This window comes from Schistocerca americana, chromosome 8 (assembly GCF_021461395.2).
Source record: "Schistocerca americana isolate TAMUIC-IGC-003095 chromosome 8, iqSchAmer2.1, whole genome shotgun sequence".
NCBI classification, from domain to species: Eukaryota; Metazoa; Arthropoda; class Insecta; order Orthoptera; family Acrididae; genus Schistocerca; species Schistocerca americana.
In genome coordinates this window covers 163,781,269-163,803,295 of record NC_060126.1, presented here as the reverse complement: position 1 = coordinate 163,803,295, position 22,027 = coordinate 163,781,269, and the positions used below count along the sequence as shown (strand labels likewise).

General features: G+C 44.2%; 1 protein-coding gene across 1 annotated transcript in view; it reads right to left on the bottom strand.

The window, feature by feature from the left end:
• The window catches only part of LOC124545048 (protein takeout-like), a 54,959-nt gene that overhangs the window by 8,729 nt on the left and 24,203 nt on the right, over window positions 1-22,027 (bottom strand). Inside the window, exons 3-5 of the mRNA XM_047123836.1 lie at window positions 15,318-15,468; window positions 9,192-9,328; window positions 772-921 (exon numbers count right to left, since the gene is read on the bottom strand). Coding sequence (XP_046979792.1) covers window positions 772-921; window positions 9,192-9,328; window positions 15,318-15,468 — 438 coding nt within the window. The remainder of the gene's footprint in view (window positions 1-771; window positions 922-9,191; window positions 9,329-15,317; window positions 15,469-22,027) is intronic.

Below are 22,027 nucleotides of genomic sequence, written 5' to 3'. Positions count from 1 at the left end.
CTGCTGAAACGTTTGAGTTCAGCAACTTATGTTATTAGGGTCATTGCAAATTTTGGCGATATACATCTCAGTAAATTAGCTTACCAAGCCTATTTTCATTCTCTGCTTTCGTATGGCATGATAATCTGGGGTAACTCATCATTGAGTAAAAGAGTGTTCATTGCACAAAAGCGTGTAATCAGAATAACTGCTGGACCTCATGCAAGATCATCCTGCAGACACTTATTTAAAGAGCTAGAGATCTTCACTGTAGCCTCACAATATATACATTCACTTATGACATTTGTTATTAACAATCCGAACGAATTCAAAAGTAATAGCAGTGTACGTGGCTACAACACTAGGAGGAAGGATGATCTTCACTACTCAAGGTTAAATTTCCCCTACCACCACAAAAAAATTAAAAATATTAAGTGTCATGTAATATTTTGTGTGATGTAATATATTGTATAGACACCTTTTATTAATCTGACGCGTTCCACATCATTGCGAAGTGTAGTATTCATGATATATGGAACAAGTACTAATCTAATCTAACCCGAGGCGTCATGGGATCATAAATTTGGTACTAGAGGGAACTGTTTGGAGGGGAGGGGGGAACTGTTAGGGAAACCAAGGCTTTAGGTTCAAATGGATGCAGTTTGCTGTAGTTACACAGAGATGAAGAGACATGCACGGGATGAAGTAGCGGGCGGAGCTGCATCAAACCAGTAATCGGGCTGGAGACCACAACAGCAGCTCATGGTTGCAGTAGAGTGCGATAGTTCTCACCGAGTGCCTTGTCTCCGTTGAAGAGGTTGTTGAAGGTGAGGTAGACCCGGTCCGTGGTGAAGCTGATCTTGAAGTCTTTAACGTCCAAGTAGATGGTGCCGTCCTGCTGCAGCGGTGCGCCCTTCAGCAGGAGCTCCACTGCGGTGTTGGCTGGAACAGTAGCAGTTGCTTCACTGATTGTACTCCCTGCTGACGGAAAAACGTTGTGAACTACTGACATTTCGACAAATCATCTATATGGTATCGATGCCGACGATATAGGGAAGGTGAAGTATCAGGGACGATCAAACAGTTTCCGTTCGAAGACTGTACAATCCAGAATCGGTATGCCAATCAGACAAAATCGCCGTGAGCACAGAGGTAATCACCCGACTGACGCACCAGATTGAGGATATCGGTCCGCAATGGTGGTTTTCAACAGACGTGAAGCCCCTCCCACATTCTTCGTTCTTCGGTGGACGTCTCCGGATGTTTGCCCTTAGGCAGCCAAGAAAGGAATGACAGAACGTTGGTCGAGTTCCGACACATTTGGTAATGACGTCGCCGTTAGTTGACCGTTTCGCATTTACCGCACGCACGTTGGAAAGACAAGAATGCCACAGCAATCTTTTGCCTACTTGTCGGTGCTTATCTACCAGCATCAGAGTCGCGATGCGTTGTATATATGCTACAGCAACACTCTCGCACAGAATATTTTCATCGCCACTTATATTTATATTTTCGGTTCGTCATAGATTAGATACACTACTGGCCATTAAAATTGCTACACCACGAAGATGACGTGCTACAGACGCGAAATTTAACGGACAGGAAGAAGATGCTGCGATATGCAAATGATTAGCTTTTCAGAGCATTCACACAAGGTTGGCGCCGGTGGCGACACCTACAACGTGCTGACATGAGGAAAGTTTCCAACCGATTTCTCATACACAAATAGCAGTTGACCGGCGTTGCATGGTGAAACGTTGTTGTGATCTACATCTACATCTACATTTATACTCCGCAAGCCACCCAACGGTGTGTGGCGGAGGGCACTTTACGTGCCACTGTCATTACCTCCCTTTCCTGTTCCAGTCGCGTATGGTTCGCGGGAGGAACGACTGTCTGAAAGCCTCCGTGCGCGCTCTAATCTCTCTAATTTTACATTCGTGATCTCCTCGGGAGGTATAAGTAGGGGGAAGCAATATATTCGATACCTCATCCAGAAACGCACCCTCTCGAAACCTGGCGAGCAAGCTACACCGCGATGCAGAGCGCCTCTCTTGCAGAGTCTGCCACTTGAGTTTATTAAACATCTCCGTAACGCTATCACGGTTACCAAATAACCCTGTGACGAAACGCGCCGCTCTTCTTTGGATCTTCTCTATCTCCTCCGTCAGACCGATCTGGTACGGATCCCACACTGACGAGCAATACTCAAGTATAGGTCGAACGAGTGTTTTGTAAGCCACCTCCTTTGTTGATGGACTACATTTTCTAAGCACTCTCCCAAGGAATCTCAACCTGGTACCCGCCTTACCAACAATTAATTTTATATGATCATTCCACTTCAAATCGTTCCGCACGCATACTCCCAGATATTTTACAGAAGTAACTGCTACCAGTGTTTGTTCCGCTATCATATAATCATACAATAAAGGATCCTTCTTTCTATGTATTCGCAATACATTACATTTGTCTATGTTTAGGGTCAGTTGCCACTCCCTGCACCAAGTGCCTATCCGCTGCAGATCTTCCTGCATTTCGCTACAATTTTCTAATGCTGCAACTTCTCTGTATACTACAGCATCATCCGCGAAAAGCCGCATGGAACTTCCGACACTATCTACTAGGTCATTTATATATATTGTGAAAAGCAATGGTCCCATAACACTCCCCTGTGGCACGCCAGAGGTTACTTTAACGTCTGTAGACGTCTCTCCATTGATAACAACATGCTGTGTTCTGTTTGCTAAAAACTCTTCAATCCAGCCACACAGCTGGTCTGATATTCCGTAGGCTCTTACTTTGTTTATCAGGCGACAGTGCGGAACTGTATCGAACGCCTTCCGGAAGTCAAGAAAAATAGCATCTACCTGGGAGCCTGTATCTAATATTTTCTGGGTCTCATGAACAAATAAAGCGAGTTGGGTCTCACACGATCGCTGTTTCCGGAATCCATGTTGATTCCTACATAGTAGATTCTGGGTTTCCAAAAACGACATGATACGCAAGCAAAAAACATGTTCTAAAATTCTACAACACCTCGTGTAAGGAGGAGAAATGCATACCATCACGTTTCCGACTTTGATAAAGGTCGGATTGTAGCCTATCGCGATTGCGGTTTATCGTATCGCGACAATGCTGCTCGCGTTGGTCGAGATCCAATGACTGTTAGCAGAATATGGAATCGGTGGGTTCCGGAGGGTAATACGGAACGTCGTGCTGGATCCCAAAGCCCTCGTATCACTAGCAGTCGAGATGACAGGCATCTTATCCGCATGGCTGTAACGGATCGTGCGGCTACGTCTCGATCCCTTAGTCAACAGATGGGGACGTTTGCAAGACAACAACCATACTGCACGAATAGGTCGACGACGTTTGCAGCAGCATGGACTATCAACTCGGTGACCATGGCTGCGGTTACCCTTGACGCTGCATCACGGACAGGAACGCCTGCGACGGTGTACTCAACGACGAACCTGGGTGCACGAATGGCAAAACGTCATTTTTTCGGATGAATCCAGGTTCTGTTTACAGCATCATGATGATCGAATCCGTGTTTGGCGACATCGCGGTGAACGCACATTGGAAGCGTGTATTCGTCATCGCCATACTGGCGTATCACCCGGCGTGATGGTATGGGGTGCCATTGGTTACACTTCTCGGTAACCTGTTGCTCGCACTGACGGCACTTTCAATAGTGTACGTAACATTTCAGATGTGTTACGACCCGTGGCTCTACCCTCCATTCGATCCCTTCGAAACCGTACATTTCAGCAGGATAATGCACGACCGCATTTTGTAGGTCCTGTACGGGCCTTTCTGGATACAGAAAATGTCCGACTGCTGCCCTGGCCAGCACATTCTCCACATCTCTCACCAATTGAAAACGTCTGGTCAATGGTGGCCGAGCAAGTGGCTCGTCCACAATACGTCAGTCACTACTCTTGATGAACTGTGGCATCGTGTTGAAGCTGCACGGGCAGCTTTACCTCTACACGCCATCCAAGCTCTGTTTGACTCAATGCCCAGGCGTATCAAGGCCGTTATTGCGGCCAGAGGTGGTTGTTCTGGGTACTGATTTCTCAGGATCTATGCACCCAAATTACGTGCAAATGTAATCACATGTCAGTTCTAGTATAATATATTAGTCCAATGAATACCCGTTTATCATCTGCATTTCTTCGTGGTGCAGCAATTTTAATGGTCAGTAGTGCATATCAGAAAGGGTGACTCTACTTCGAAAAACAAAACCTTGTTAGTCCGAAGACAAGAAATTGTTACTTGTTGTATTATATTTCCGTTATTGTTGATTTATAAATATGTTTCAAGGGATTTGTTTAATTTTTGTGTGCAAGAACTGTAATATATTTAATAATAGGCGGCATGTCTCAGTAAACCGAGATCCCTCTTCGTACAATGAATGAAAAACTATTGTTTTAATCAATGATAACCATTTTCGGTCTGACTAGGACATAATGTTCGAATCAGGTCCTGCAACGTGCAGTTTATTAGTAGCGGTCACTACTGACAAACCGCACCTTACAACGTTACATCTGAAGACGATCTGCTAGTCAGGTAAAAACGGATCATCATTGTTAGAAAATCAATAGTGACCCTGAAGGTATTTTTCATTCTTTGTAATTTTTTATCAGATTCAAAATAAAGAAAATCTATGGAGCTACGGAGTGGCACTGAAGTTAATGTAAGCTTTGAGTAAAGGCAAATCTTCTGAATCGCAAATAGGAACGACAAAGCAGCAACGTTAATGTATATCGTGATTTAAATTGACAAGTGAGCTGTGCTACACTTCAGACATTCAGTTCTAACAGGATGAACAGTATTTTTCTATTTCTTTTTCAGTAATGATGATGCCACCCCTTGAAAATGGGGTCTTAGCTGGTACTGAACTTGGAATACCACTCAGCTAGTTTCTTGCTAACAAGTAACAATGTCGGGTACGCATGCTCGAGATTTTCCCACATTTACAGGATTGGCCCTCTGATTGACAGCTACAGGAGATGCCAAGTCTGCTAACTCGAGGTTGTCAGAACAAGGTAAAAGACGCCTCCATTTTCCTGGTCGTGTTCATTTCGAGCGGCTTATGATGTTATCTTACTCTTTCATTTCTCTCTCTGTGTCTGATCATGGTGCCTTTACTGACAGCGCTCCAGGGAGATGTTCAATCTAAATTATAGTTCTATGAGATAAATTTCGCTTCAAAGGTGAACCTAGTGTCCAAAACCATTGGCACAGTGACTAAACGTGACAGCTCACTGTCCTTAAACCTCGTATCAAATTCCTTCAAAAATCCAGCTGTCAAGTTGCTGGTCAGGGTTAAAATTGTACAGTATGTAAAGACTGACGTCAGGAAACAATGTAATAGTGAAACTGCTGTATATGCTATGACATAGGGGTCTATGCATGTTGCTGACAATATCTGACGAAACCAAAATTTGTTCCATCTTGTAGGGTGTGGAGTTCCGGTGGGCCTCAACTCAAATGCGATTTTAAAAGTTTCTCCGTTTAGAAATCCTGTCATCTTTAGCTTCTGTCTCAAATGCATTTATATTTACTGTTATTTTTGTGAATTTGACAATCTCTCATCTCCTTAATTATTGTCATATGAATCTGATACTGGAAATTCTTTATGAAATCGTGTTGTTAAGTTTATTTGACAATATATGCTAGAGAACTGTGATTACTTACACACAATGTCCAGGAAAAATATATAGAAAGTAAAAGTATAAAAGCCCGACAGATGGGGGCAATGGCCGATATCGTTAGTATAATAGAAATGTCGAAATATCGATATTATTTCTTCGGAGCCTATAGGCGACCAGGAGTACCAGAATCTGGAAATACAGCATATATAGACCAAGAGAAAGCAGTTGAGCACTTTTTGTTCGGTCCACCATTTACGCTTTCCATAAACTTCAATCCAGAAGTGCCATTCCTTTCACTTTTAGTTCGTCTTCTTTGGTAAAGGAATTTCGGAAAACCGTGAATAGTAACTTCACTTGAGTGGCATTGCCGTCGGTAACATTACTATTACTATTGTGAAGTGAAGGTTTTCTTTGTGTCTTGCCGCTGGTGTAATTAACATACCAGCAGAGTCCATTTGGATGTTCTATCAGATTTCAAGAGAGAGTTTCTATGTAGAAACTATTAATGATGCTGTGGTATATCGAGAGGTTGTACCAATGGAAAATTGTACTGAAATGCAGGAGGATCTGCAGCGAATTAACGCATGGTTCAGGGAATGGCAATTGAATCTCAATCTAGACAAGTGTAATGTGCTGCGAGTACATAGATAGAAAGATCCCTTATCATTTAGATACAGTATAGCAGGTCAGCAACTGGAAGCAGTTAATTCCATAAATTATCTGGGAGTACGCATTAGGAGTGATTTAAAAGGGAATGATCATATAAAGTTGATCGTCGGTAAAGCAGATGCCACACTGAGATTCATTGGAAGAATCCTAAGGAAGTAGGTTACAGTACACATGTTCGCCTACTGCTTGAATACTGCTTACCAGTGTGGGATCCGTACCAGGTAAGGTTGATAGAAGAGATAAGAAGAGCCAACGGAGAGCAGCGCGCTTCGTTACAGGATCGTTTAGTAATCGCGAAAGCGTTACGGAGATGCTAGATAAACTCCAGTGGAAGACTCTGCAGGAGAGACTCTCAGTAGCTCGGTAAAGGCTTTTGTTGAAGTTTCGAGAACATACCTTCACCGAAGAGTCAGGCAGTATATTGCTCCCTCCTACGTATATCTCGCGAAGATATCATGAGGATAAAATCAGAGAGATTAGAGCCCACACAGAGGCATACCGAAAATCCTTCTTTCCATGAACAATATCAGACGGGAATAGAAGGGAGAACCGATAAAGGTACTCAAGGTACTCTCCGTCACACAACGTCAGGTGGCTTGCGGAGTATGGATGTAGATGTAGATGTAGATGTAGATGTTGATGTTGATGTTGATGTAGAAAGGAATCTCTCATTGAAATCCGCGCTAAACTTCGACCTTCTGTAAAACATCGACAGTCTTGGACATTTTGTTTTCTTTTCAGTCTGGCATGCTTTTTTCTTTACTGCTGCAACACTGTTCTGAGGCCCTTTGTGTACCATGGGGACCTGGTCCGCTTCTTATTTATTTGGTATTAATTTTTCAACTTCTGTCAATGTTATTTCCCTGAATTTAAGCCTCATCTGGCCTATATTTATATATTTAATACATTTATTTTGGAACGAATGGAGACTGTTCCTTAGGAAGGTCTCAACTGAATTTGTATTTGCTTAGTTTTAAACAGAAATATTTCGCATACATTTTTGGTCGCTTTAGACATTACGATGCTGACTCTCGCTTCAACGACCTTATGGTCACTAATCCCTGTATCGATCACGATGCTCCCTATTTGTTCAGTACTACTTGTTGCTAAGAGGTGGAATATGCTATCGTAACCATTTACAGTTGATGTAGTTTTACATACTGGCTGGGTTATTATTCGTTTCTTTCGAGTGTGTTCACTCCGTGAGAGTAATCGAATGAAAACAGTCGTTAAGGATCATCATTGTTTTTCATATTAACTGAATTGTTTATTCTTTCTTTTAATGTGAAACCTGTCTGTAGTTTCTCTGTCGGTTGAACCACGTATTTGTTTCCAGAATGGGATTTTCACTCTGCAGCGCAGTGTGCGCTGATATGAAACTTCCTGGCAGATTAAAACTGTGTGCCGGACCGAGACTCGAACTCGGGACCTTTGCCTTTCGTAGGCAAGTGCTCTACCATCTGAGCTATCCAAGCACGACTCACGACCCGTCCTCACAGCTTCAATTATTTAAGTACCTCGTCTCCTACCTTCCGAACTTCACAGAAACTCTTCTGCGAACCTTGCAGAACTAGCACTCTTGGAAGAAAGGATATTGCGGAGACATGTAAATTGCGGCCAACAGTGATAAGGAGGTACAGAGTTTATTTTTATTTATTTTTTAAAGGTGGAAACATTTTTAAAAAATGAAAATAAACTATGTACAAGGACGGCACTCGTATCACTGCTGGTCGCAATTTATATCTATTTAAAGCTCAACAGTGACCTTCTCCTTCAGTATTGGAAAGTCCTACTTGGAAAGCGAGCGAAGCAACTGCGTGCCTATTGTAAAAGATTGCCTATACTTTTTCTGTTCGGCATAATATACCAAACTTTTGCTGGCATAGAGGATGCAATTTTTGTAATTGCTCTTGCGCTGCAATTCTATGTAATCGACCTTTTTTTGTCAATGGGTGGTAGTGTGTACAAAAACCGGTAGCCAGTAGGAAAAATAATCTACTACTGTAGGCTAAAACATATAATTTTTCAGTGCTCTATAGAGCGCTCTTCCACCGAGAATATGTCGGGAATGTGTAATTGAAACATGTGAAGCAAAATTTGTTCCAAAATCGTTGGGTTTCGATCAAAAACAGCGCGTAACGCAAGTTTCTCAGGAGTCACGAGCTCCTATTAACAACGATGCAGAATTTCTGAAACGTGTCATAGCAGGTTATGAAACACGTCAAACAAAGGCTCAGTCGTTCCAGAGAAAGCATTCTGGATTGACAAGACCGTAAAAAGTTGGACAAGTGCGCTCAAATATTAAGATTATGCTCACCGTGTTCTCGAATTTGACGCCACAGTGCACCTTGAGTTATAGCCACAAGGTCGAAAGATCCATAACGAGTACTACTTGCAAGGGCAACGCCGTTTGCATGAAGGATTCCGAAAAAAAAGAAGCCTGGATTTGTGGAGAGACAATTGATGGCTTTTGCGCAATGATAATGCAGCTCCTCATATTTCTTGTTCATAAATTTTTGGGCAAACATAATAATATAATGATGGCGCACCCCCCATATTCGCCAGACATGGCCCCATGTGACTCTTTTCTGTTGAAAAAATAAATAAAATCTTGAAGTTCCGCCATTTTATAAGCATAGATGAGATTAAAAGTTATCTCGAAGATGGAGTTTCGTATGCGTTTCTGAGACTGGAAAAGGCGCTGGCATAGGCGTGTAACCTCTGATGGTTACTGTTTTGGATGGGATAACATAATGTACACGAATAAATTGAATTATTTTCATAAAAGAAAAATTCCCGAACACACCTATTACCGGACGGACACTTCATGAGTGTGATGTGTTACACCTGCAAGATAGTCACGCTTTGGTGATGGATACTTACAGACGGTGATGTTGCAGTCGCCCATCCCCTGGATGGGCAGCGCGAGCACCTTCCCCTCCAGTTTGTAGTTGCCGTTCATTGTAACAGGGGAGGCAGCGTGCGCGATTATCTTGATGTCGTAGCTGCCGGGCGTCATCCTGCGAACATGTCAAACCGCATGACGTCACTGACGCACAAACACAGTGACAGTACTGCACAGTCAGAACATACGAGATTCTCGTAGATTCTCAACTCAAATGTTCAGAATGAAACCGACACAGCAAGATCAGTCTTAATCATATCCTTGTATATTGGTTGTATACGTGACTGTTGACTTCCGGTGTCAGTGAAGGGGAAGAAGAAATCTTAACCATTACATCTATGTCTATGTCAGTAATCCGCAAGCCAGAATCGCGTGTTGCACAAGGAGATCTTCATCACGTGTAGATGTCACTACATTCCTAACGGGTCCATGAGGTGTCACCTCCTCGAAGAAAAACGGACCGAGAATCAACGGGCTTGTGCAATCTCATCACACAGTCACATAAGCTGCGTGCAGTGGAAGTTCCGCACAACATGTTGCAGAATAGAACCCGCTATGCGACGGTTCTGTGCATTCACTGCTGCAGTCTGGAACCGCGAGACCGCTACGGTCGCAGGTTCGAATCCTGCCTCGGGCATGGATGTGTGTGATGTCCTTAGGTTAGTTAGGTTTAACTAGTTCTAAGTTCTAGGGGACTAATGACCTCAGCAGTTGAGTCCCATAGTGCTCAGAGCCATTTGAACCATTTTTTTTGTGCATTCACTGCACCGTGCAGAGGAAAATGTGCCTCATCCATCAAAAGAATATTTCCCAGCCACATGTCATCGTTTTCTACGCATGCCAAAAAACGAAGGGCAAATTCACGACGTTGAACCCTGTCTTCTGGCTTTATTGGGTGCACATTATGAATAGTGTAGACAAACCACTGTAAAATGCAACTCAAAAATCTTTTAAAATGTTGACCAGGGGAAAGATGATTCCCATGGTGCAGCTCGAGCACTTGCTGCAGAATTTGGTGCATGTGCTGCAGGGTTGGCTACAGCTATAGCAACTCCATCAACAATTACCATGAGAATGGGACATCTGCCTCTCCCTGCTGCACGACCCAGTTAAACTGTTTCTTCCAATTTCTTGATCGTATTCTTTAGCCCATTTATTGACACGTGCCTCTTCGCAGCTATTTATGTGGCAATATTCCCACAATGCATACTGTTCTTGTTGTCGTTCTGGTGAAACAACTTTACCAGCAGGGGACAGTCTTCCTTCTCAAAAGCCACTGGGATTATTTCAGAAAACTTTAACCTTCTTATCGCTTTAACACCAATAGTGGTTTCACGAAAGAAATTAACACATCTTGCCCAGCGACAAGCAGCATACTGACGTCAAAACAGAAAACATTTCACATTCTGACTGCTTACAGCGCCATGTTTCCACCTGGTGGCAGAAAGTGAAACTACACTCCTGGAAATGGAAAAAAGAACACATTGACACCGGTGTGTCAAACCCACCATACTTGCTCCGGACACTGCGAGAGGGCTGTACAAGCAATGATCACACGCACGGCACAGCGGACACACCAGGAACCGCGGTGTTGGCCGTCGAATGGCGCTAGCTGCGCAGCATTTGTGCACCGCCGCCGTCAGTGTCAGCCAGTTTGCCGTGGCATACGGAGCTCCATCGCAGTCTTTAACACTGGTAGCATGCCGCGACAACGTGGACGTGAACCGTATGTGCAGTTGACGGACTTTGAGCGAGGGCGTATAGTGGGCATGCAGGAGGCCGGGTGGACGTACCGCCGAATTGCTCAACACGTGGGGCGTGAGGTCTCCACAGTACATCGATGTTGTCGCCAGTGGTCGGCGGAAGGTGCACGTGCCCGTCGACCTGGGACCGGACCGCAGCGACGCACGGATGCACGCCAAGACCGTAGGATCCTACACAGTGCCGTAGGGGACCGCACCGCCACTTCCCAGCAAATTAGGGACACTGTTGCTCCTGGGGTATCGGCGAGGACCATTCGCAACCGTCTCCATGAAGCTGGGCTATGGTTCCGCACACCGTTAGGCCGTCTTCCGCTCACGCCCCAACATCGTGCAGCCCGCCTCCAGTGGTGTCGCGACAGGCGTGAATGGAGGTACGAATGGAGACGTGTCGTCTTCAGCGATGAGAGTCGCTTCTGCCTTGGTGCCAATGATGGTCGTATGCGTGTTTGGCGCCGTGCAGGTGAGCGCCACAATTAGGACTGCATACGACCGAGGCACACAGGGCCAACACCCGGCATCATGGTGTGGGGAGCGATCTCCTACACTGGCCGTACACCACTGGTGATCGTCGAGGGGACACTGAATAGTGCACGGTACATCAAAACCGTCATCGAACCCATCGTTCTACCATTCCTAGACCGGCAAGGGAACTTGCTGTTCCAACAGGACAATGCACGTCCGCATGTATCCCGTGCCACCCAACGTGCTCTAGAAGGTGTAAGTCAACTACCCTGGCCAGCAAGATCTCCGGATCTGTCCCCCATTGAGCATGTTTGGGACTGGATGAAGCGTAGTCTCACGCGGTCTGCACGTCCAGCACGAACGCTGGTCCAAATGAGGCGCCAGGTGGAAATGGCATGGCAAGCCGTTCCACAGGACTACATCCAGCATCTCTACGATCGTCTCCATGGGAGAATAGCAGCCTGCATTGCTGCGAAAGGTGGATATACACTGTACTAGTGCCGACATTGTGCGTGCTCTGTTGCCTGTGTCTATGTGCCTGTGGTTCTGTCAGTGTGATCATGTGATGTATCTGACCCCAGGAATGTGTCAATAAAGTTTCCCCTTCTTGGGACAATGAATTCACGGTGTTCTTATTTCAATTTCCAGGAGTGTATTATCTTTTCAGACTATTGCGCGAGCGCACCGGGCTAATGAACAGACCTGCGATGCTTTGGTGCCATCGAATGTATACAGCCCACACTGCGGTACTCGGAACACCATCCCTTTCATTATAACCACTCAGTATTTTGGCATGAACGGGGGCGAGTAGATAAATTCTTTTATTTACTGTGTCACTAAGAAGAAATGGTTCAAATGGCTCTGAGCACTATAGGATTAACATCTATGGTCATCAGTCCCCTAGAACTTAGAACTACTCAAACCTAACTAACCTAAGGACATCACACACAACCACGCCCGAGGCAGGATTCGAACCTGCGACCGTAGCGGTCGCGCGGTTCCAGACTGAAGCGCCTAGAACCTCTCGGCCACTCTGGCCGGCCACTCAGAAGAACACAGCGCCTACTCGTCACCGCTGATTTCGTCCAAATGTATGCTATACACAGGTCTTGGCCAGAAATGAAAGTTACATAAATGTAAGATCCAGATGGCCGAGTGTTTAGAAAAACTAGAGTTTTTGGCATGGGTCGGGCGAGGCATGAGCCATTTGTGTTAGTATAGCTCCCAGACTGCGCTTGGCATAGCGAGAAGAGTGCAGGATGGTAATCCGAGAGTTGTGGAGTCGAGTTCTCATGCAGAAAATTCTTCTATTTTCAATTTTTAACGTTACTTACACTGTAAGTGAACCCATGCAATGCTAAGTACATTATATTTACTAATCGTTTCATAAAAGGAACCAAAATGAAATGTAATCGTAAATTTATAACTGCAAATACATTTGCGGGGCGGTATTTAAGCTGAACACGAGAACTTCGGATGTAAAATTAGGTACTTTTATAATTAAACGTTTGATGTCTTACATGTGTTGGGTGATATTGATCGTAGAAATAGGTGAAGCAGTAATTTTCTCTACACACATCGTTAACGCTGCATTTTTAAAATTACATTGTTGCTTAAAGTTTCTATAGAAAAATAAACTTGGTTTAAATTCATAACAGATTCTCTCTCATCACACAATTTGGTAATAAACCACGCCTAACGCATCCTTTTGCCTATAATCGGCTAGGATAGCTGCTGATGTAGATACAATGGAATTATTTTGATGTAGCCCCCCCGGGAGGTGATTTGCTTTTCTCTCTCGATGAGATGAGAGCTGTTTCGAAGCTTTTTGCTGAATGTCTTTACTTAACGATGAAACTACACTCCTGGAAATTGAAATAAGAACACCGTGAATTCATTGTCCCAGGAAGGGGAAACTTTATTGACACATTCCTGGGGTCAGATACATCACATGATCAAAATGACAGAACCACAGGCACATAGACACAGGCAACAGAGCATGCACAATGTCGGCACTAGTACAGTGTATATCCACCTTTCGCAGCAATGCAGGCTGCTATTCTCCCATGGAGACGATCGTAGAGATGCTGGATGTAGTCCTGTGGAACGGCTTCCCATGCCATTTCCACCTGGCGCCTCAGTTGGACCAGCGTTCGTGTTGGACGTGCAGACCGCGTGAGACGACGCTTCATCCAGTCCCAAACATGCTCAATGGGGAACAGATCCGGAGATCCTTCTGGCCAGGGTAGTTGACTTACACCTTCTAGAGCACGTTGGGTGGCACGGGATACATGCGGACGTGCATTGTCCTGTTGGAACAGCAAGTTCCCTTGCCGGTCTAGGAACGGTAGAACGATGGGTTCGATGACGGTTTGGATGTACCGTGCACTATTCAGTTTCCCCTCGACGATCACCAGTGGTGTACGGCCAGTGTAGGAGATCGCTCCCCACACCATGATGCTGGGTGTTGGCCCTGTGTGCCTCGGTCGTATGCAGTCCTGATTGTGGCGCTCACCTGCACGGCGCCAAACACGCATACGACCATCATTGGCACCAAGGCAGAAGCGACTCTCATCGCTGAAGACGACACGTCTCCATTCGTCCCTCCATTCACGCCTGTCGCGACACCACTGGAGGCGGGCTGCACGATGTTGGGGCGTGAGCGGAAGACGGCCTAACGGTGTGCGGGACCGTAGCCCAGCTTCATGGAGACGGTTGCGAATGGTCCTCGCCGATACCCCAGGAGCAACAGTGTCCCTAATTTGCTGGGAAGTGGCGGTGCAGTCCCCTACGGCACTGCGTAGGATCCTACAGTCTTGGCGTGCATCCGTGCGTCGCTGCGATCGGGTCCCAGGTCGACGGGCACGTGCACCTTCCGCCGACCACTGGCGACAACATCGATGTACTGTGGAGACCTCACGCCCCACGTGTTGAGCAATTCGGCGGTACGTTCACCCGGCCTCCCGCATGCCCACTATACGCCCTCGCTCAAAGTCCGTCAACTGCACATACGGTTCACGTTCACGCTGTAGCGGCATGCTACCAGTGTTAAAGACTGCGATGGAGCTCCGTACGCCACGGCAAACTGGCTGACACTGACGGCGGCGGTGCACAAATGCTGCGCAGCTAGCGCCATTCGACGGCCAACACCGCGGTTCCTGGTGTGTCCGCTGTGCCGTGCGTGTGATCATTGCTTGTACAGCCCTCTCGCAGTGTCCGGAGCAAGTATGGTGGGTCTGACACACCGGTGTCAATGTGCTCTTTTTTCCATTTCCAGGAGTGTAGATAACGCATGGTTGCATTACCTGCCGGGGGCTACTCGTAGGATAAAGTGCAACTAACAGAATACTGTGACACGTACACTTTAATTACTATTCTGTCTTGGAAAGGTATTAGCAAGGAGCGTCGTGGACGCTATAAGTAGAATCTTTTCTCGGAAATTTATTTGCAATTCAAATTTTCCTCTGCGTTTCTTTTTGATGCATGATATGAAAATTTTAATAAATGCAATATGTATACCATTATTTCGGTTTATTTGTAGTGCAAATAGCGTAAAAATTTAAGAAAGAAAACCTCCCGCATATAGAGTGGACCCCACAACTCTGAGATTACCAATATGTACTCTGCCCGCTGCACCAACCGGAGCCTAGAATCTAAACGGTTTACACGTCGGTCGACCCACGCAAGAATGCTTCTTTTTCTAAACACTTGGCCATCTGAACCACCTACGTCTGTCACTTTTATGTCTGACCAGGCCCTGCACATACCATAAATTCGGACGAAATCGTTGATGAAGAACGGCCGCGGTTCCTCTCTCAGTATAGCAATCGCCATCGTCCAGTTCACTCTTTGCAGTGATTTTTCGTGCTGAGTACTCACTCAACGGCGTCAATGACGAAGCTGCCGACGCCGGAGACGGTGACGTCAGAGAAGTCGAGGTTGACGGCGACCGGCTTGTTCTTCTCCTCGGCGATGCTGAGCGCCACAATCTTGAGCGGGTCGATAGGCTGCGTGCCGAGACTGCGAACACCTGCGCATAATGACGACGTCAGATTTCCTGTGGAGCTGCAACGCCGTCCCTTATAGGTGCGTAATAGGATCTATAATTCTGGGAATATACGTAAATAAATTTTCCGATAGGGACAGCAGCCCTATCCGATTGTTCGGCGTTGATGCTGCCGCCTACGAGAATGTATCTTTGTTCGACGAGCAGAAGGAAGTGCAGAAAGCTTTCAACTAAACTTCCGCTTGTTGTAGACAATGGCATCTCGCTTTAAATGTGGATAGATGCAAGACAAGATCTATAACAAAGAGAAAGCACCCAATAGTATTCAATTACAACATCAGTGATTAACATGTCTTTTACGTTAAGCCGTTTAAATATTAAAGGGTAACTCTAAGGTGCAAAATGAAATGGGACAAAGTCCTACGTCGTTATTAGGCAAGATTTTTGAAACAGATCTGGGAAAATCTAGTTCTTTTCCAAAGGAAATGGTATACAAGAGCGACCATTTCTAGGATGTTGCCAGAGAGTCTAAAAGTAAGGAAGGAACGTTAGAGTTTAACGAAATCGTTAGACAGGGAGCAAATAGTAGTATTGTGTTAGTGTGTGTGGAAGGGGGGCGGGATGGTTGTCGGCTAGGGGCCTTCGAGGATGAGGTTGTTATCAACCATACGAAATTAGGAGAAAGTAGTGTTGTTAAAGCGAGGAAGATGGGGTAAAGAGATCTCACACATGATCACCCGCATAGTCTCTCTAGCTCACATAATGAAAGATTGCATTAAAATTATTCAGATGGTCTAAAATTGTTAAGTCAGTCTAAGTAAAACAACAGGAAAAATAAAGTAGATTGAAGGGAATTTGTGGTTAGCTGATCATTTGCAGAGAACATCGGGATATGTGCGAATAGGGCGCGTGCACTGAGGTTTCTGTAAAAACTTAATAATGTATATAGACAGTCCATCCAATCAGGACATCAAGAATTTGGACGATATTTGCCCATAAATGTCAATCAAATTCACCAACAGTCGTGAAACTTAAGACGTTTTTTATTTTATTTTATGTGGAAGGCGATCAGTTTCATCATTTCACTATGCCACCTTCAGACCCCATATGTATACGCATCTCTCCAAGACGGCGTAGTGAAGTGCTGAAACTGGTAACCTTCAAAATAAAATAACATCTTAAGTTACGCGGCTGCCGTTGAGTCACATGGACACTGACAATTACTTAACCAGCTGATGTCCCCGGGCCATGATGCCTGTTGTCAATATCCATACATGCATGACAACGGTCGAAGAAGTTCTATGACTTTCAAGAATTTTTTAATTTAAAGTTTTTTTTTTAGTTTTTTGTGCAAATTTACATTCACCATTGGAATTTTTCATTTAATTCGTTAATTTTGGACGTACATTAACGTGCTATATTAAATTGGGATTGCAGGTGGACTGACTTCGTCCGCTCTCTATGTTGCAATTACCAGTAAGATTTGACGGAAGTCTCCAGAGAAGAAAACGGTAAGGCTGGCCATTGTTGTTATATAAACGTCCAGTTGTTCTGTGGAAGACTTCAATGGATGTTTTAAGGGATACTGGACCTTATCCGAAACAATGGAAGTGCAATCCTGTATCAGTTACCAGTATTACCTTGCTTCAAAATATTACAGATGCTGTACATTTAGTAGGCATAGATTGTCGGTACAGCAGTGGAGCAGCCTGACGCCTATCACTGCTAGATGGCAAACGTATCGTTCTCACAGCTGAAGGATACTTCATTTCGTAGTAGCTCAGTCAATTAGCACGAAGTATTTGTAAATCACACACACAAACCTTCCTCGTGAATCACTCTACGTATTGCTGAAAACCAGATCAAAATCCCTACACTACGTCCAGAGATTTTTGGCAGGTTACGAATGTAATGCAACTCTTTAATGCCAAAAACATATTTTTTTTATTTGATATAATTACAAGTCGACTACTTTCGGATCTTCCTTTACTTGACTGTGAAATCTACCTTCTTGCCAAATTTCATGATTCTAGATCAACAGCGACTACTCTATATGTTTTCTTGAGTGAATTTGCGATTATCACTTATAGCGACATATATGGCCGTAACTTTTGATTTCATGGAATTCCTTACATTGACAAGGAACTGGAGACATAAATTTGATACGTTTACACATTCTTGAGAAAAATGGTCTTAATCGTCGGACAGATAGACACACACACACACACACACACACACACACACACACACACACACACACACACAGATGGACAATAAACTGATTCTATAAGTGTTCACTTTTTACTGATTTTGGTACGAATAAACCAGCCACCCTGATAAGACATTACAAACGTCACCCTAAATTATCAGGTAACAGGAGGCATGTCGTACAAATTTTGGAAAGACGTGCCACATTCATATGATTGTCATTTAAAATTAATGGAAAATCAGTTGACGAATGATCTGCTGTCCTCTTGTATGAATACAAAACACCCTCTGCTAAAATGTGGTGTACCGTAAACTGTACGCCACAAGCACCACACGTGGGAGAATCCTCTCAGCGGAGTAAGAAGCTAAGTCTTCTTCCCATCCACGCATGTCTCTGTACCTCGACGGCGAGGCGTTGACATGTGGAGGGATGGCACACTGACCTAACTGAGGATCGCGACATGCCTCCTTGGCTGCTACGTCCACCCTTTCGTTCCCCTTACTGCCCATGTGCTCTGGCACCCAGCAGGAAGACATCTCCTTCTGCAGGCTCTGTAGATGGAACAGGGCGTCCTGTATTTTTGAACTACTTTATCTGCTTGTTACAAGCGTCGTAGACAGTAAAGGGCAATCGGGGAGTCGGAACAGACGAGAAATTCTGCACTCGCAAGTCGGATTGTCGACGTACAGAGAAGGAAACTGGGCGGTGAACTTTCTAAAGCATCATACCGGCAGCTGCCTCAAGCGATTTAGGGGAGTCACGGATAGCCATATGGGTTTTGAATCGTCGTTCTCGTGGGAGGACTCCACCGCCTCAGCATTGGCTCATCTCGGTCACACGTAGTGTTTGGGGTTTTTATTAAGTAGGGGTGACAGCAGACATCAAGCAAACTCAGGGGCACCCTTCTCATATTTTAACACGCTGGATTAGCTCATACTAATGTGTATCAGAGGTATTAAATGAGAATGTTTGGAAATAACACAACGTTACTCAGGTGAAACCCTGGCGGATCACTTTAGGAAATCAGTAAACGACTAAGATTGTGCGAAAGTTTTTCTGATACAGACGTATGGCTCTAGCAGGAATTTACGAGGGTAATATAGGAGAGATTAAGATGAGCACAGAGTCAGAAAAAAATTATTTTTCTGTCACTCAGTACGCGAATGCAGTTGAATAGAAGATCGTTAATATTGGCACTGGATTCTCTCTACCACGCACTGCACAGTGGAATGCGGATTAAGTATATAACTGTAGATGTACAAGCCATATTCGTATGTACAGTATAAAAGCTGTCTAGTTACCAGCACTTACTGATGTAGAGTCTCTTCACATTGCGGTACTATTTTCAAACCCATAATCATCGGTTACAGTACCTATACAGCTACGATTGAAGACCTGGAAAATAACTTTATGTACAAGACTTTTTACGCACTCTGTGTTGTTAAAATGTTACAAAATTCTTACGGAAAATACTATTTTTCTATCAGCTTACAAATGAAATATGAAACTTCTGTTTCATTGCAAAATTTTACTGTTTAGTGTCAGGCTAAAAGATTAGAAAATATGATACTGTATATGGTAATATAAAATAAAATGCCAGGAATTTTAGTAGATCTTCTAACTGGTTGAGAATATGGCGTATAGTCCCGAAGTAATGGAATGGACGATTCACTTAACACAGAATATGAGTTAGTGACAGACAAGTATAAGACAAATTTGATGAAAATGCTAAAAACGAGACTAGTGATATGATTGATATCTAAAGTGGGAAATAACAACAAAATTGAAAGAAATGTCCTACGCAGAAATTAAGATCAAAATCGATCACGTAAACACAATTAGTAGTACCAGAAGCAGTTGTATAAATGCTGCCAGTGTTAACTTTATTAGTTGACAGCCAGTATTATTTACTCACATTGCCACTACAGACACGTGTATCATGTTAATACTATATCAATTTAATACTATATTGGTGTCCAAAACTAAAGCAACAAATCTCTATTTCCCCGTCCTGTGTCTAATTCGCGATATAATCATACAGATTGTCAACAGATGTCCGTACGGTCGTGTTCTGCACAGAAGATGGCATTCCGGTCAACGGAAAACCACGCCAATGATGACGTCAGGGGACCTATAAAACTGAGTAGTGTTTGCCGGGTAGTCATACATCCACAGTTGGTGTATACACAGTCCCAGACGGTGGAGTATCACACATAGAACACGTCTACCAAACTCTCTGTGGTGGAGGACCATAGGAAGAATGGAAACAGGACAACTGATGTGACCCGAAAGCTTAGTGTGAATCGTTCTGTTATTTCTCGGATGTGGCGACAATTTATAGAGACCGAAAAAGTATCCAAAGACCAGTTCAAAGCCGACCACGTGTGATATCAAAAAGAGAGGACCGTTACTTGGCTGTAAGGGCACGACGGTACCGTCTTAGTACTGCACGGCAACTGGCATCTAACCTCGCAGCATCCACTGGATTGTTGTATCGAGACAAACGGTGTACAGAAGGCTTCGGCAGAGTGACCTTTTTTGGCGGAGACTTGCTGTATGTGTACCTCTGATGCGTCTTCACAGAAGGGAACGTGTTACGTGCAGTCGTCAAGATGCCACCCGCACAGGCGAACGGTGGGCCAATGTTCTTTTCGCAAATGAGTCCCTATCTAATCTGGAGAGTGATTCTCGACGCATTGGCATCTGAAGGGAATGTGGAACACTAATTTGGAATCCAAACATTGTGAAAAGAGACCAATATCGAGGAAGATTCTTAATAGCGTGGGCAGGGATTTTGTTGACCACTCGAACACTTCTTCATGAAATTGTATTGGTGAATCGGCACAGGTACCATGACGAGGTCTTGGGACCTCACGTACGGTTGCTGCGAGGTGCTGTTAACACAGTCGTCGTACTGATGGACAATAATGCCCGAACTCATAGAGCACGAGTGGTTGATGTTTTCTTGGAAACGAAAGGTAATGCACGCATGGCGTGGCCTGCTTGCTCTCCCGATTTGAATCCCATGGGGCATGTCTAGGATGCAATAGGGAGACAGGTTGCATCACTTCAACATCCACTAACCACTCTCCAAGACTTGAGAGCAGCTCCACAGCAAGAATGGGCTTTATTGCCTCAACATCACATTGATGAGGCTATTCACAGCATGCTCCATCGTCGTCAAGCCTCTATTGCTGCCAGAGGTGGTCACACCTCATTTTGAGCACAACAACCGGTTGTCGGAATGTATGTGCAAGTCTGTTAAGTTGGAAAAAAACAAAAAACATTTTCGTCTACTGTTCTTCATGTTGCAGTTATTTACGTTCTGTATTCTATACATTATTTCTATTTTGCTATCACCTGTTTATATTGTTTTGTCCCGAAATAGTCCCAACCTTGCAGAATTTCCATTTGTTGTTTTAATTTTGGACACCGTGGTATTTGTCACATTAAAATTATGTTTTAGGGACCTGTGACGTAAAAGAGGTATTCGGCGCATGAAATACTGGTCCAATGTAAGAGAGGCCTGATGGTCTTAATCACATCAGATTAAATAAATAAAACACTTAAATAAAATGAGGAATGTATTCCTTACCAGAACAAGGGCAAAACAATGGCATATCTGCTACAGCACACAAAAACATTTATTCTATCAGGGAAAGAACCAGAGTAGACTAGCACTGATAAAAAGGGCTTTCCTGCCCAAGAGAAGTCTACTAGTTTCAAACATAGGCTTAACTTGTGGTAGTGAAACATGGACAATGCGAAAACTGGAAAGAGAATCGAAGCATTTGGGATACGGAGTTACAGACGAAAGTTGAAAATTAGGTGAACTGATAAGGTAAAGAATGAGGAGGTTCTGCGCAGGATCGGATAATCTCTGGAAAACACTGACAAGGAGAAGGGACAGAATGATACGACATCTGTTGAGAAATCAGGGAATGCCTTCCATGGTACTAGAGGGAGCTGACTGTAGAGATCAGAAACTGTAGAGGAAAACAGTGATTGGAATACATCCAGCAAATAATTGACGACGTAGGTTGCAAAACTTGGCACAGGAGAGGAATTCGTGTTGGACCGCATCAAACCGATCACGAGACTGCCGATTCAAAAAAAAATCGTACTAAAGAATGCAAAACCGAACGTAGAAGATGCTGAGTGGTACAGCTTTATAGAAATGGGAAGATTAGAACATGACAGGAAGATATGGAGAAGGCATAAAAAAGTCGAAAGATTAATGACTCGCAAAATATAATTTGATAGCACTCTTCAGCATTTTTGTTTCTGATTTCAAACCGTCCGTATTGTCACAACTTCAGATATTTTGTGCCCTTTCTAATTAATAGTGTATTGTTTGTATTTGATACCTTGAAG